The 16445-nt window shown below is 39.8% G+C and overlaps 3 protein-coding genes across 4 annotated transcripts; 1 reads left to right on the top strand and 2 right to left on the bottom strand.

The window, feature by feature from the left end:
• Positions 1-696: 696 nt before the first annotated feature.
• LOC131793454 (tetratricopeptide repeat protein 28-like) lies at positions 697-5280 on the top strand. The gene is made up of 2 exons (XM_066159453.1): positions 697-4279; positions 4367-5280. Exons 1-2 carry the CDS (start codon positions 697-699, stop codon positions 5278-5280), a joined length of 4497 nt encoding a protein of 1498 aa, XP_066015550.1.
• A 939-nt stretch (positions 5281-6219) lies between these two features.
• Positions 6220-13882, bottom strand: LOC131793455 (uncharacterized). Of its 2 annotated transcripts, none has more exons than XM_059110870.2 (8): positions 13563-13882; positions 10941-11573; positions 10235-10531; positions 9461-9853; positions 8319-8612; positions 7722-7970; positions 7313-7585; positions 6220-6928 (listed from the first exon to the last, which is right to left on the bottom strand). In XM_059110870.2, the coding sequence occupies exons 1-8, from the start codon at positions 13675-13677 to the stop codon at positions 6606-6608; spliced, it is 2577 nt and encodes an 858-aa protein (XP_058966853.2). In that variant the 5' UTR covers positions 13678-13882; the 3' UTR covers positions 6220-6605. The 2 variants fall into 2 exon arrangements, with proteins under 2 accessions (XP_058966853.2, XP_066015697.1); XM_066159600.1 differs by having other exon boundaries at positions 13621-13882.
• Positions 13883-14837: 955 nt separating this feature from the next.
• LOC131793456 (allatostatin-A receptor-like) lies at positions 14838-15961 on the bottom strand. Its single transcript, XM_059110871.2, has one exon. It carries the CDS (start codon positions 15959-15961, stop codon positions 15035-15037), a length of 927 nt encoding a protein of 308 aa, XP_058966854.2. The 3' UTR covers positions 14838-15034.
• Positions 15962-16445: the final 484 nt, after the last annotated feature.

Below are 16445 nucleotides of genomic sequence, written 5' to 3'. Positions count from 1 at the left end.
TGCATGCGGTGTGATACGAGGACCAGGGTATTCAACTTTGGAAATTTTCGATGTCGCAAGAGGTCAAAAAAGGGCCTTTAGCAGCTTTGACTTTTGAGAGCTCTAAAAATTTTATTTTAACGTATTTCCAGAAACTAATGTGGTTTTATTTACTTGCAACCAAAGATAGTTTATTGGGCAAAGTTTGAGGGAAAACGTTTTTCCGATGCGAAATACCCTGGACCGCTCTTACAAAGATCGCCTCTTAAATACCAATTTTCATTTTCCAATGGGTCTCTGATTTGCTTGATTCGCGTGTGATAGAGTAACATGCACTCCCAAAGAAGAAATTGCGATGGCGTTTGCCTTTTGGATGGAAGAACTGAGATTAATTCAGATCAATACTTCCAACCCGTCATTATTCATCGCAATGGGGTGGGGGGGGGGGGGGGTGGCACGATTAAATTTATAGATCCCTTATTAGCATTAAGCTCTGTAATCTTATGATCGCACTTCTTTAGCATCCAATTTTCTGTTACACCCTTTATACTCTGTTGGCGATAACTAACCCCTCCCTCCCCCCACCATTCCCCATGAAAACCACTTCACACCCCCCCCCCTTTCCCTCCACCCGTGATAAAAAAAAATAATTACAAGGTCTGTTTTGTTAATAAGTTGTTCCCCATTCCTAGAGAAAAAAACAAATCAGCAACGAATATGACTAAGATGAGCAGGACAATAGAAATTACGAAAGCCGTCTGTATTGTTTACATGGTCGCTGTCTTCCTTCGTAACACTGGTCGTGTGATGAAAGCCATCGAGCTATGCCAGGAATGTCTGATTGTGCTAAACTGTCGAGTGCTGATTAAAGACACTCAATTAGCCAACTTACTTTTCCATACTATCTACATCGTTATGATCAATTCGTACGAAGCTTTGCATGAGCACACAATTGCCGAAAAATACTTGAGGAAACTACTTCTTTCGCTGAACCAGACCTCTGATGACACCGTCAATAAAGGATGGCTAAATTTACGACTGGCACGTGCACTTCGGGCACAAAATAACTTACTTGAGGCCAGAAAATTTTATGAATCAGCAATAAAAATTATGAAGACGAATGACAACACACAAATAGTATGGCTTTGTTATGAAGAAATGGGAACACTACTTCATTCCATAGGAGAATATGACCAGTGTAAATCATATCTGGAGAAGGGGCTTGCTCTTTCCATGGACATCTGCGACAGGTATGGAGAAGCAATAAGCTGCGGAAACCTCGGAACATTGTTCCAATCGCTAGGTAAATATGACAAGGCCCGAGAATATCAAGAGAAAGCACTTGCCATTAGAAGAGAAATTGGAGACAGAAAAGGAGAAGCAACAAGTTACGAAAACCTCGGAACAACGTTCCAGTCGCTTGGTAAATATGACAAGGCCCGAGAATATCAAGAGAAAGCACTTGCTATCAACTTAGACATTGGAGACAGAAATGGAGAAGCAACAAGCTTGGGAAATCTCGGAACATTGTTCTACTTGCTTGGAAAATGTGACAAGGCCCGAGAATATCACGAGAAAGCGCTCGCTATCACAATAGAAATTGGCCACAAAAAGGGAGAGGCAAAAAGCTACGGAAACCTTGGAATATTGTTCCAATTGCTTGGTAAATATGACAAGGCTCGAGAATATCAGGAGAAAGCACTTGCTATCACAACAGAAATTGGCGACAGAAATGGAAGAGCAAAAAGTTTTGGAAACCTGGGAATATTGTTCCAAGCCCTTGCTAAATATGACAAGGCCCGAGAATATCAAGAGAAAGCACTTGCTATCAACTTAGACATTGGAGACAGAAATGGAGAAGCAACAAGCTTGGGAAATCTCGGAACATTGTTCTACTTGCTTGGAAAATGTGACAAGGCCCGAGAATATCACGAGAAAGCGCTCGCTATCACAATAGAAATTGGCCACAGAAAGGGAGAGGCAAAAAGCTACGGAAACCTTGGAATATTGTTCCAATTGCTTGGTAAATATGACAAGGCTCTGGAATATCAGGAGAAAGCACTTGCTATCACAACAGAAATTGGCGACAGAAATGGAAGAGCAAAAAGTTTTGGAAACCTGGGAATATTGTTCCAAGCCCTTGCTAAATATGACAAGGCCCGAGAATATCAAGAGAAAGCACTTGCTATCAACTTAGACATTGGAGACAGAAATGGAGAAGCAACAAGCTTGGGAAATCTCGGAACATTGTTCTACTTGCTTGGAAAATGCGACAAGGCTCGAGAATATCACGAGAAAGCGCTCGCTATTACAATAGAAGTTGGCAACAGACAAGGAGAAGCAACAATCTACGGAAACCTCGGAACGTTATTCCAAGCCCTTGGTAAATATAACAACGCCCGAGAATATCAGAAGAAAGCACTTGCCATCAGATTAGAAATTGGCAACAGAAATGGAGAGGCAAAAAGCTACGGAAACCTAGGAATATTGTTCCAGTCGCTTGGTAAATATGACAAGGCTCGAGAATATCAGGAGAAAGCACTTGCTATCACAATAGAAATTGGCGACAGAAATGGAGAAGCATCAAGCTACGGAAACCTGGGTATATTGTTTCAATCACTGGGTCAATACGACAAGGCCCAAGTATATCAGGAGAAAGCTCTCGCCATTAGAATAGAAATTGGAGACAGGCACGGAGAAGCAACAAGTTACGGAAATCTCGGAACATTGTTTGAAGCCCTTGGTAAATATGGCAAGGCCCGAGAATATCAGGAGAAAGCCCTTGCTATCACAATAGAAATTGGTGACAGAAATGGAGAAGCAACAAGCTACGGAAACCTAGGAACATTGTCTCAATCACTGGGTCAGTGCGACAAGGCCCGAATATATCAAGAGAAAGCACTCGCCATTGGAATAGAAGTGGGCGACAGGGATAGAGAAGCAACAGTCTGCGGAAACCTCGGTACATTGTTCAGAGCCCTTGGTAAATATGACAAGGCCCGAGAATATCAGGAAAAAGCACTTGCTATCCGATTAGATATTGGCCATAGAAATGGAGTGGCAACAAGCTACGGAAACCTGGGAACATTGTTCCAAGACCTTGGTAAATATGACCAGGCCCGAGAATATCAAGAGAAAGCACTTGCCACCAGAATAGAAATTGGCGACAGAAATGGAGAAGCAGCAAGCTACGGAAACCTTGGAAAACTGTTTGAGTTAGTCGGCAGATATGAAAAGGCCCGAGAATATTATGAGAGAGCACTTGCTATCACTACAGAAATTGGCGAGTGGAAAGGACAAGCTAAAAACCACAACAACTTCGGGACATTGTTCTCGACGCTCGGTGAATATGACAAGGCTCAAGAACATTACGAGAAAGCACTAAGAATGTGGAAGAGAGTGGGCAATAGAAAAGAAGAGGCAACCATTTATGGAAACTTAGGAAATCTCTTCATTGTGCTCGGTAAATACCGAAAAGCTGACGAGTATTTGGAGAAAGCACTGGCCATTAGATTGGAAATTTGTGACCGAAGAGGAGTAGCAGCAAATTACGAACACCTTGGGCTAATTTCCCTTCAGTGTGGTTGTCATGATAAGGCTCAAGAATATCACAATAATGCCCTTGCAATTCAAATGGAAATTAGCGATAAAGAAGGAACATTGGCCAGTCTTATGAATTTAGGATTGTGTTTTCAGTCGCTTGGTAAATATGAAATAACCAAAGAATACTTCAATAAGGCTCTCCTTTTAAGCAGAGATATTGGAAACAACTTGAAAGAGTTTCAATGTCTTTGTTGTCTAACGATGTTGTCATGTGAAGAACATGAAGAACGTGAAGAAGCCATCTCGTATCTTTTTCAAAGTATTGCAAAATACGACACTCTGCGAGCTTTTCTGGACGACAACGATCAATTCAAAACATCCTTTTTAGAGGAGCACGGCACCTTTCCTTACAAGTTGCTCAGTGTGATGCTTTGTTCTGCCGGTAAACCAAAAGACTCTCTTTATGTCGAAGAGCTGAGACGGGCGAGAGGCCTGGCTGACTTGATGGCAGCTCGGTACTCTATTGAAGAGCAGATCTCAGGGAATCCACAATCATGGTGTGGCATTCAGGAAATTATCACAAGGGAGGTACACTGTGCATGCCTGTACGTTTCGGTAGAGAAAGAAGATGCACGTTTTTGGATTCTCAAAGCAACGGGAGCTATTCATTTTACCGAAAAAGAGGTGGGCCTTGAAGCAAACTCGGTGACCGGATTAGTCCCTGACTTAAATGAGTTCCTGAAAGACAGCTTTCGCAGCCTTGGCATTTTACCTCAAGAGAATTGCGAGGATCGATCTCTAGATGACACCGAATCGATGTCACTTCGCCATGAAAGCCGCCCAGCTCCACGCGATTATAATGCCAAAGATATCAAAGCAAATCTCCAATTATGTTACGAGATAATCATTGCTCCTGTGGCTAATCTTCTTAAGGAGCCCGAGATTATAATTGTTCCCGACTCTTGTATGTACCAAGTACCATTTGCAGCCCTAAGTGACGAAGGTAACAAGTATTTATCAGAGACATTCCGCCTCCGAATCGTTCCCTCTTTGACGACCCTCAAGCGCATTCAGGACAGTCCTCCAGACTATCATAGTCAAACAGGTGCGCTGATAGTGGGTGACCCTGAGGTTGGAGAAGTGATTCATAACGGAAGACGCAAGACAATGACAGCGTTGCCATGCGCAAGAAAGGAAGCAGAGATGATTGGAAGACTTCTTGGCGTAACACCTTTGATTGGAGACCGTGCGAAAAAGCAAGCTGTACTTCAAAAGATAAATTCAGTAAGTCTAATTCATCTTGCTGCCCATGGTTGTGCCGAAAGAGGGGAGATTGCTCTTTCTCCTATGCGCCCGTCGCTCTCTATTCCACGAGAAAAAGACTACCTTTTAACAATGGTGGACATTTCAAAAATCCAGCTGCGAGCTAAACTGGTGGTACTTAGTTGTTGTCACAGTGGTAAGGGAGAGATTAAAGCCGAAGGAATGATCGGAATCGCTCGAGCCTTCTTAGGATCCGGCGCGCGCTCTGTGTTAGCGGCACGCTGGGTCCTGAACGACGAAGCCACAGAGCAGTTCATGACTTGCTTCTACAAACACCTGTTCCGTGGTGAAAGTGCCAGCGAATCTCTTCACGAGGCCAGAAGGTGGATGAGAAATAACGGTTTTGACAAAGTTTCTGATTGGGCTCCGTTCATGCTAATTGGTGACAACGTGACATTTGATTTTAGAAGTTGGTCAGTGCCCATCGCACCGTGATAGGAATGAGTCATGTTAACCCTCTGATAATGTGATGGACTAAGTAGGGCGAGGGCTAGGAACGATAAATCGCCAGCCCGTAGTGAGAGAACATTATTTGTGAAGGACAACTCGGATCGATACACAAAGCAAAACATTTTTGTAAAAAAGCTCATTTTGACATGTCCGTTTAGCATTACGAGACAGGATAGTGTTTAATGTACTCTTAATAACAGTTAAGTGTTTTTAGAACAAACTTCATATGCCATTTTTTTTTCCAAAAGTGATAATATTACTAGTCAAGCCAATTACATAATAACTAGCCATTTTTTCGAACGTGACTAGTCAGTGTAGCAAATGGCAATTTTTAAGTAAAGTTTCAAGTCAAGCAAATTTTGAGAAAATTTACGAAGAAAAACTGGTTTTTGTCGAGGTTTAAGTTTCTGTAAATATGTTTAAAGCTTCTGACGGAAAATTAAATTCACCACGATAAAAGAAAAAAAAAGGTTTCTTTCGATAGATACTCTTGTATACTCATATACATACAAACACATCGAAGGGCCGTAACTAGAGGTGACGAGCGATGTCACACTTTATGAATTTACCGGTGCAAAAGTGGGAACAAATAGGAGCGGAGACTCTTATTTTTACTCATTTTTTCGGTTTTCCCGGCCTTTAATCTGATGGAAAAGAGCGGGCTATTCCACTAGAGTCAAAAATTTACGTTCAGCATCAGCTCTCTGTAATATAGGACTTCTGGAGTCCTCGGACAAATCAAAGGCTGCCCCACAGGCTCTCTTTCTTGTATGATGCTAAACCTCCCCACCTCGGAGTTTAATTATCCTTGTCATTATGATCTTTCTCATTTTTGGATCTTCCGTTCAACTTTGTGCAATATCAGTGGCGGCACTTTCGGCATCAAGCACCAGTTGAAGTTAAAATCTATTTAAGGGGTCTAGGTCATGTATTGAGGGCTTCCTTTATTGTGTAAATGAGGGACATTGCATAGTCTCCAGGCAATTTTAAATCTGGCTTAGGTGGGAGGTATTGTTCTAACACGAATTTACAAGTGATTACATTCTCTTGGGCGTTTCTTTCCCACGAAGCGTTTTAACAAGCCATTCTAAGATATTTTCTTTTTTTTTTATATAAAAGTTCAGTGCTGTTATTTGTTGTTGACTTGAGTCACTCTTTCAGTAAGACATGATCGTCTAGTCAACATCTGTTCATCGCTGCTCATGACTAGTCACGCAACGTTATCTGAGTATTGTGTGACAATCACAATAACAGTTGCGAAGGAGTCTGGTATTGGAGTCATAAAAAGTAATTTTAATGTATAATTTTCACTATGCTCTGTACGTCTGACTTGTACCCCCATTAGATGAACCCAGTTTGAGAGGAGTGTAAGATGAATTACAGCCAAGTGAGCCAGACATATCCGGCGAGCCAGCGGATCGCACTTCAGGGATCATAAAGTCACTGTCAGAGGGCCTAGGACCGGGTGGTTTGATTGGCGGCTCCTCGTCCTGCTCATCTTCCTCTCGTGAAGCTTCAATGGTTTTCCTGGCCTTGTACAGCAGCCACCCTAATACTCCAATGATGATGACAAGAACAACAGAAAATCCAGCTAGGCAGCCAACCGCAACTTTCATCTGGTTTAAGCGGCCAGCTAAGTGAAGTAGAAAAACAAAACTTGAGGTCAACACATACATAAGAATTAAATGAGAATTTTTCGTTTAATACAGCGCATTTGAAAACAATTTTTTTCAAGAGTTCTTTGATTTTTTGTAATCTCGGACCACGGCAAGCAGTAAATGTTCATTAATATGCCCTTTTTTAATTACGAGGATCACAAGGTGAACGGGTTCAAAATCTTGATCTTCCTTAATTTCATGACTGCAACGTTCTTTGTTTGGTAAAATACTCTCGTAAGGCGTCAAGGTTTGTGGCAAAACTCGCGCTTTGTCTACTGATCTGTCAGTATTCAATTTAGATCACATTATTGTCTGACTTGTCAAAGCACGGAAAGAAAAAAAAAACCTATTGTGCTCACCATTCGAGACCCTCATTTTCATAGAAGTCGTTCCCAGGTTATTTCTGGCTTCACATTCGTACACTCCGAAATTATCACCGCTGACTTCTGGTATATTAAAGATGTTTTCTGATTTGGACCGATGACCATATAGAGGCTCCCCGTCCTTGTACCACGTAATGTCAGCAAATGTCGTATTAGCTGTTTCACAGTGCAACGACAAATGATCTCCTTTTTCAATGGAAATCTGTCCTTCATTTCCCGCTCCCCACATCTGACTCAGGACCGGAGGGACTACGGAAGAATTCGAATTAACTAATAACTAGTGGTCGTGGAGTGAGCACATGCTCTAATAACAGAGACAGCGATAACTCTACGATAGATTTAAGTTCAAATACGAAGAAAAACAGCCAAAAATATTTTACCCAACCTAATGATATTACTGTAACTGACTCGACGTCATCTGGCTCAATGCCATTACTAGCTCTGCACGTATACACTTCTTGTTCCACTGATGTCATATTTGCAACGACCAATGTCTGTCCTTGATAAACAACATTGCGGTTTTTGTACCAGGTTATTGTGGGTTCAGGACCACCTTGGGCAGCACAATTCAGAGCAAGAGGTTCCCCTGGGACTTTGGCTCTTATAGGTGCCATAGGGACAATTCGAGGAGGATCTGAAACAAGAAAGAATAATTACGAATATGGGAATAATTATAAATGACAGGAATAATTACGAATAATTAAGGGACCTCAAATTTTAGATAGTGTCGATGTAAAGTGGAGAATTTTGTTAATGGATTATAGAAAGTGGACTAAATTGTCGCCCGACAAGATTAAAGAACCTCGTCACTTTTCTTATTCTTGAAATAACGAGTTTAAATTCTACAAAAATTTTCATATCCTCCCCATGATCTTTAACTCTTTAATCAATCCTTGTTTCTGATGAGTTCTTTCACACTAACGGGTTTTTAGACAAGCAATCTACCATCTGAACATTTCCTTTTATTGTAAGTAAACCTTACAGGTTTTTCCAGTTGAAAAAGTCTGATAATGACTCCAAATTCCACCACCAGCTCCATTCACCGCTCGGACTCTTATCTGGTACTCAGCGTTTGACTGCAAACCGGTTAAACTGGTACTATTGTGATTCTGCACAACTTTAAGTGACACTTGCTCGTGATTGGTAACTTTGTACTCAACGTAGAATGACGTCACCAGATCTTCCTGCTGAGGATGCGCGGAAGTTGACCACGAGACCAGCGCCGACCAGCTGTCCATTAGTTTCACGTGAATATCACGTGGAGTGGGAGGAGTGACTGAAAATGTCAAAGAAACCAATTTTAAGCCGCTTTAAGGACATTTTTTTATGGCGTCACTAGACGCATAGATGATAATCAAACCTCTTTTTGCGATGTAAAGTCACGGGGCAAAAATTGTTGTCCAGAAATCTCTCTTCGTGATGGGAAGAATAGGGATCCTAAACATGAGGTTATCGCTTACCTTTGGAAAGATAAGGGACAAATTTATCCTCAGTATAGGGGTGTGAGGAGTCTAAATTCAATTCAACGAGTTGCCTATTCTTTGACAACTCACCCCAATTCACTTGCACAAAGTAATATTGTCCCCTGCCTCTAGTACTCGCACCATCTGATTCAAGTTATGTTTCAACGAACGTGACGGCTCAATCACTGTTACTGCATAACTTATTGTCATATAGGAATTGCGTTTACGCGTTAATTATCTGTGAGCGTTTGTACGTTTCATCAGTTATATTGTGTCAGCTGTGGTTGATGTTTAGATCGTTCCGTAATATGACGTAATTATGTCGAGTAATTTGTCAAGTTTTGTGTTTAAATTTAGTCCTGTATATCAATATCTACGTCCACTTTTTAAGAAGAAGCGTCGTCGGTTTTGTTTTTTGCCCGTAAAGCTATGCACCGTTAAGGTAAGTATTTTTCTTTGTTGTGACTTTATTTTTAAGTTTACGTTCTCTAATATGCATTGTCCCGCTAATGTTTAATACCGTAGGCGTGTAGATTTTTTAATTAAATGATGAGCACAAATAGGCGTGGCTTCGCTTACAATGACGACCCAGCGACTTAGAGCAAAATATGGTTTAAAGTATTAGTACTTGACTTTCAAGCTGAAGGCTATTTTCTCTCACCTCGACCGCAAACAAAGGGATGTTTTAAGTCGAACTCCTCATTTTCCCATAATCCCGAAAATTCATTCATTTTTGTACAATTCTTTCTGTTACCAGGGGAGGTGTCTGGAAGGTTTGGACCCCAATTAGTGTAGCCCACCAAAGATCCATCCGACCAATGAAATTTTTTCTCCGTATCACGTGATAACCCAATCCATACGCTCGAGCTTGGATTGGTTGGCCTTATCAGGTTTAAAAAAACGAAGTAACTCTCTTCCTCCGTATCCAACTTGGCTAGAGTTGCCTTTTCTGTTTTGCACACGGCCTGGGCTTCGTCCCAGGTTCTTTTGTCGTCATAAAGTCTGAAGCAGGAGTCGCCAACGGCTTGCCATCCGTTCCAACAGGTTTGATCGCCTGTGAACAGGGGATTATTGTAACAAATGAAGATGGGACCAGCGTAAAAGGGTAACAAAAGCACCTTGAAACGAAACTGTTCAAAATATCCAGGCACGAAGAGACTAAGAGACGAAAGATGAAAAGATGAAGGGACAGCAAGATAAAGGTATAATGGAAAAAGGGAAAAAAAAAAGAGCCGGATAGAGGTATGGAAAAATAGAGGGAAAGACTAAAATGGTGAAACGAAGAATGAAAGGATCACATAACGTATAAAAAGATTGACCAAACTGTGCAGAGTAAAAAGAATTTGCAAGAGTAGTGAAGTGACGAAGGGAAAAAAATAACGAAGATGAAGAAGTGGATCTAGGAATGGCAGCATAAAATAGGCCATGTACTTACTAAACATCACAACCTCGTATACATCACTGGCCATAGCGGAGCCCTTCCCATTCTGGCATTCCGCTGACAGTCCGTACTTGCTGTACGTTTCTTGCGCTGTTAGGCTTGAAAGACAGCTTCCACCATCTTGAATTGCAAAATAACCGTAGCCATTTTTAAGAGCAACACGGGCGCATTTCTGTTCGGCGTCCTCTCTTGTTTTAGGCTCGCCGTCTAGTAAGATATCTTTTCCTTCCAAGGAGGGGACTGCTGGTGATGACGGCTTGTGGGCATAGCAACCGACATGATGTAACTGCACTGTGAAAAAAGGAAACATCGCAAGCACTATTTACCCCAAGTTTTACTACTCACTGCACAGTTTGTCAGGTTTTTTCTTATTTAGAAATATCTTGAACTCTGATTCGTCTGTCGACAATAGATCATACCAGGAGCACAAGTAATGGGCTCCTGATCATACCCAAGAACCAATCAAAATGGATATATAACTCAGCCTATCAAGTAATAATGTAATAGCTTCCACTTTACCTCTTTTCTGTTAGACAAATACAAAATTCCGCGTTGCCGTGTGTTTGTTCCGTAATAGGTCACAGATGACGTAAAGTATTAGAAGAATTAACTTGGAATTATCGCATTTTTCTATATTCCGTCTTTCACCTCTATCTGAAGAGACACTGGAAAAAGCGGAATACAATTTTTAACGCATTACCTTTGAGCGGACACCTATCTCTAACATCATTTATCTCCTGCTCAGAGAGTGACTTGTTATAAACCTGTAAACAGGCAATGGCACCCTTGTAGAAATTCGAATCACCCTTTAATGCACCCACTCTCACGTCATCTTGTGTGGATATCTTAAAACTTCCCATACTCAAACGAGACACTTGTCTCCCGTCGATCCACAATCCGGCAGTTCCAGCAGAGTAATCGTACGAAGCTGCTACATAATTCCACGCTTTCAGCCGAATTTTGTCGCTCTGGATTGCGTAAGGTTGCGAAGAATCACGCATTTCAAACTTTGCAACAAGTCTGTTAGGACTCTCTAACCATAAATACACTCCTCTGTCTTGAACTTTGTAATTAAACAGAGGTCCTTTAGAGATTTCAGGGTAGATCCAGGCCACCAATGTCATAGAATACTTAGCATCAAGGCCTCCGTTATTTGGGAACTCCAAAAAACTGGCCGATGACCCGGAGAAGTGGTAAGATCCCTCGGGTTGCCCGTAATATCCTGTGAAAAGGTAAACACCCTTTGCAATTCCTGACGGGTTGTTCGCTCGGCTTATGTCCTTTGTACCATGCTGTTTGTTGAGTGGATAAAGAGCAATTGGCTCTGGTAAGCCTGTACGTAAAATAAAATAAATATAAGCTAGATTATTAATTAATTGATTGTTTTACTTGAAAGATAGAAATCGATATGGCTGATAGTTCTCAACGAAAAAAATAAACATACGTTGCCTATCCGTTACCAACTTTACAATGATTGGATTTCTCACAAGTATCCAAAGCAGATTGTTACCGATGTACGAAAGTGGAAAAAAGAAAAAACACGTAGCTTTTCGTTTACCTCATAGAAAAAATGAAAAAAACAAAACAACTATTGAGGAGGAAAAGGCGCCGCCGTTTGGATGTCATGCAACGTTGCGTGACAAAATGCCCGAAATTATCGTGACGCAGCGCTTGAACGTCACGTCATACTATTTTGGCCATATTGTTTACTAATGCAATAAGTCAGCTGAAATATTGGTAACTAATCGGCCATACATTCTGATAGTTAAACAATGAACAGTTAATTGATTTAAAAGATATTTGGTTCGAAGCTCGTTAAACACCTAATCTCACAAAAGATCTACCACTAATTATCTAAATGTCATTTGTAGCAAATAATTTACGGAAACGAAACCACGAAACAGTTTTCAATTTTAGCTATAAATACTCCAAAACATATTTGAAATTCAAGAGTGAAATAAAAAATGCATTTGCGTAGCAGGTAGCGAGATTGTCACCACAAAGTCAAACATTGCACAAATACACAATTAGAGTGCTGCTAAATAATTTTTTTTTTAAACAATTGATTTTATCATGAACCTTTTACTCCTTGACTGATTCACGAGAAAACATAAATTGTTCTGTTAATTCATCAACCTTACAATTTCCATGAAATATTTGGTGTTCGATCTATTCATTGACTTGTTGGTCAATCGAATATTAAATATCCGAGACGAGAGGGCATGCATTAATAGTAAATTTTCCATGGAAAATGTGCTCGAACGATTTCTATTCATAACTTGCGATGCATCGAAAAAACCGAACGAACGAGTTTTTTTCAGAGAAACGAAAGAAGTACTCTACATCGTAAATCTCAGTACGTATGAGATAAAATAATATATACAATGAATGACGTTGTTTATCATTCATGAGTTTATGTCGTCTGTCACCTGCATTCAATGAGCTCATCTCATACCGTTCGCAAGTCAAAGGGAAAACTGTTTCATTTAAGCATAAAAATGTTCAAGTGAAGAAGCATATTCGACCGAAAACCTATTCGTCGACTTGCCTAAATAACGCCCGCTTATTTCAAGCAATGAATTTTGAAATTATAGTATACAGATTGTATTGTTTCACGCTACTGGCGTCATATCATGTCGTCACTTACTCTCTATAACCATTCAATAGAGTCGTGCTAGCGTACTGATAGAATATAAACGAATTGCTCGATGTAACATGCGGAAATCATGAGAGTGGCGTTCGCAATATTTAAACGTAGAGCGGCAAAAATGAAACTCTGAATTTTTGCGGGTTTTTATATGCTTTTTTTCAAATATATTTACGTTAGTTCTAGCGAAGCCCTTCTAAAAAAATAAAAATTTAAAAAATGTTGATAAAAATTTTTGAAAGTCCTTTGGTGCCTATGTCACAACTTTCTACACATACTCTGTGATTACACGGTGTCAGTTTGTTGAACAGAAGTTATCAACAATCACTATGGGTCTGTTGTGGTCATACATGCCCAACTATTACACAAATGTATTTACGTTAAATATGCTCGCGATGTTATCTTTTACAGTGTCGCTGTGGCTCCACATCAAATCAACTCCTTTCGGTGATGAAACCTGACGGAAAGTAAAATTTGGCAATCTACTTCAATAGTAGATTTGTTTCATTGGTGCAAAAGCAGAAGTTTATCGAAATAATACCGAAAAGATCGATATAAGTTTCGTTACGAAGCGTGACTGAGTTGAAAGTTTTCAACCGCGAAGGCTTTTTATAATATGCTCAGTTATCGTCAGTCAAGCTATAAAACTGCCACTGTGATGTTACCACAACTTACCTACAAATCCAGTAACTTCGAACGAAACCGACACGAAGACTACCACAAAGAGACTCACCGCACAGCTTTTAGAAAGCATCACACATTTGAAACAGCCCAATGCCATTCCGTTCATACGATCTCTTCCGTGAAAAACAAAACGTCCGCAAAACGTCTGTAAATAAACACTAATCCGGGTCAATTTGATATCTAACTGTCAAAACTGATTCCCTATCTCGATAACTTCACAGCCATTCGCAAATGACGAAGCTAGTAGGAAAGAAATAGCTCTTGATTTTGTTTCTAACGATTTCGGTTACAAAGAGTTCAGATAAACAATGGGTCACGAAACAGCAAAGATGCGATTTTTTAACCACTTGTGTTATTCAAATTTTACATTATCTATAGCTAGGGGAATATCACGCTAAACTTAGCATCACATGTGCCGCTAAGACAAATATCTCAAATTTCAGAATAAATTAAACTTGCCATCATAACAACACTATGAAAAAATTGCAAAAGTAAAGAAAAGTTAAGAGAAGATTTAACAAATTGCAGGCGAAGCGACCTGGTTTCTCTTCATTTCCTGCACTGCTGATCACAAATTTCTTTTGTTAATGAATACATTTTTCGTAGGGTATCAATGTTTCCGGAGTGCTCAAATAGCCAGGATTCTTATACCTCTAATAAGTATATCGAATCTCTCTCGCACGCACAAAAGCGATTTAGATCAATTATTTCTTCTCCGTTTTATTGTAATTGCTTTCTTAAAGATATTTAGGTTAAGATGAAAAAAATTGAGAGATCATTGAAAAGTGACGTAACGTAAACCATCTTGCTAGGGCTCACCACAGGTAGCCCAAATTCAGACTGTTCTTAAATGAATGGTGCTCCTGTCCTGAGAATTATGAAAGGCAAGGCTGATATCAGATAGCGTTTAAAAAGACCGAACCAGCTGTCAATGGCCAGCAACTTGATGGCCTACATTTGCTTTTTCGTTTGCATTGTTTTCTTCATCTTTTTCCTTTCTTCGTGTTTTCATTCGTTTGCTTGAACTTTGCCTATCCTAATAGCCATCCTAACGTTACTGGATCCAAATTTCATTGTCGAGATATACCTGACGATATCACCCGTTTTCAACGTATTTATTTACTTATCATTATTTCTCATTTACATTGATGCGTTATTTTCAGCCAGCTGTAGGTTTGCAGTATTACAATAACGCTTTTCTGAAAAAAATTGGAACGCAAAATTTCGATAATTTATGACATTTATTTTGAATGGTTTAGAATTAAGCTTTTATGTCACACTCTTGACATCTATTCTCAAGGAGGAAAATAGCAACCCACTGAAACTTTGCTTCAAATGTTTTAAATTATTTGGTCCAAATCGACACTTAATCTGAACAGGAATATTTATGTCAGCATATAATCTGAAAGAATAATAACTTCGTTTTCTGTTTTTCTCCCTTCATTTTTTAACTGATTAAAGTTTCAACCCGAGTGACAGCGAAGCATTTTTCCAACCATTTTTCGAAACGATCGACTTTGAAGAGAGTAGAGAATTGGATTAACGCTTGCACTCGACCAAACCAAACTTAACATAATTACCATCGATTTGTCCTTGATTTCTCGTACAGCACCGATTAAGAGTGAACCCCCTACAACTGCCCATGGCAGCCAAAATACGTTGAAAGCAACAATAACGCTGAGCAAAATTCTTGTGATACGTTTTCGCGTTTTGAGGAGAATTTGCTCTCCCTCCTGCTGCGAGCAATGGCACCATAGATGTTTTATAAGAGCCAGTGAACTTCGCAGTATTATCGCCATCGGTATTATGTATGTAGCAATGAGATTGATAAAAGCAATTACTTTGATTTTAAAGCTGTGAGTTCCAGTTTCCAAGAGAAAAGTTAAGCAAACCAGAAAGGATTTTCCTTGAAACTTGTTCGGAATTTTCATTACGAGTAGCATCATCGGCAAAGATGTAATTACCCCTACCAGCCAAATTACTGCAATCAAAATACGGGTGTTCTTCTTTTTCGAAGCTCTCCTATGCTTCCACGGATGAACTATGGCGTAAAATCTGTCCTTCGAAATAGCAGCCAGAGTAAGAACGGAACTTTGCGTGGTGAAGTGAATACCCACCAAAGTTACTTTACATACAATTCCCTCGAGGTCAGTTGGCGAAAATTTTCCGGTGCTGAAATAGCGAATGTGAATTTGTTCCGCGTAGAAGAGGGTTCCAAATAGCAAGCATAACATGTCAAATATGGCTAAATTGAGGAGAAGGTAATTGAATGAAGTCCTCAGTTTTTTGTTTGTGATGATGAGGCAACAGATGAATAGATTTCCCGTTAACCCTGCCAATAATATAACTGGCGTAATAACTTCAAAAGCTATTGAATCTTTCAGCGACATGCTGATAACTTTACCAGCTGATCATGAAGTCCTCTGAGTGTTATCTTCTTGCGAACAAGGATTATTACATCAGAAAAATTAGCGATTATTTTAAGGGAGCACTTCCCTTCTATCAAAAGAGGAGATTATTATGCGATTGATCCTCGAAAGTCACTCTAAATTTGCATTTAAAAGGAGACCTAATTTACATTGCGATTCAAAATCAGTCTCCAATTAAAATGAAAACAGAAGTGGTTTGTCTTTTTATCAATAGATATGTATACATACAGAGTTCACTGTTTCGACGTGGCTGTTAAAGAAGTTGAAATTAATTGCAGAATTGAGCAATCAACTGGAATTATCAAGCTCTGTGTGTTTATTTTTCCTCAGCTGTCAAATGGTGTTTATTTTAAGGTCCAATAAGAAATTAATTTATATTTTTTTAAGTGAAGTCACTTGAACTTTGAAGCATAAAATCCTGTCCTTAAATAACAGGACAGAATCT

The sequence above is a fragment of the Pocillopora verrucosa genome, chromosome 12 (genome assembly GCF_036669915.1).
Source record: "Pocillopora verrucosa isolate sample1 chromosome 12, ASM3666991v2, whole genome shotgun sequence".
Lineage (NCBI taxonomy): Eukaryota > Metazoa > Cnidaria > Anthozoa > Scleractinia > Pocilloporidae > Pocillopora > Pocillopora verrucosa.
The sequence above is the reverse complement of the archived record's forward strand: the minus strand, read 5'-3'. Positions and strand labels throughout refer to the sequence as shown.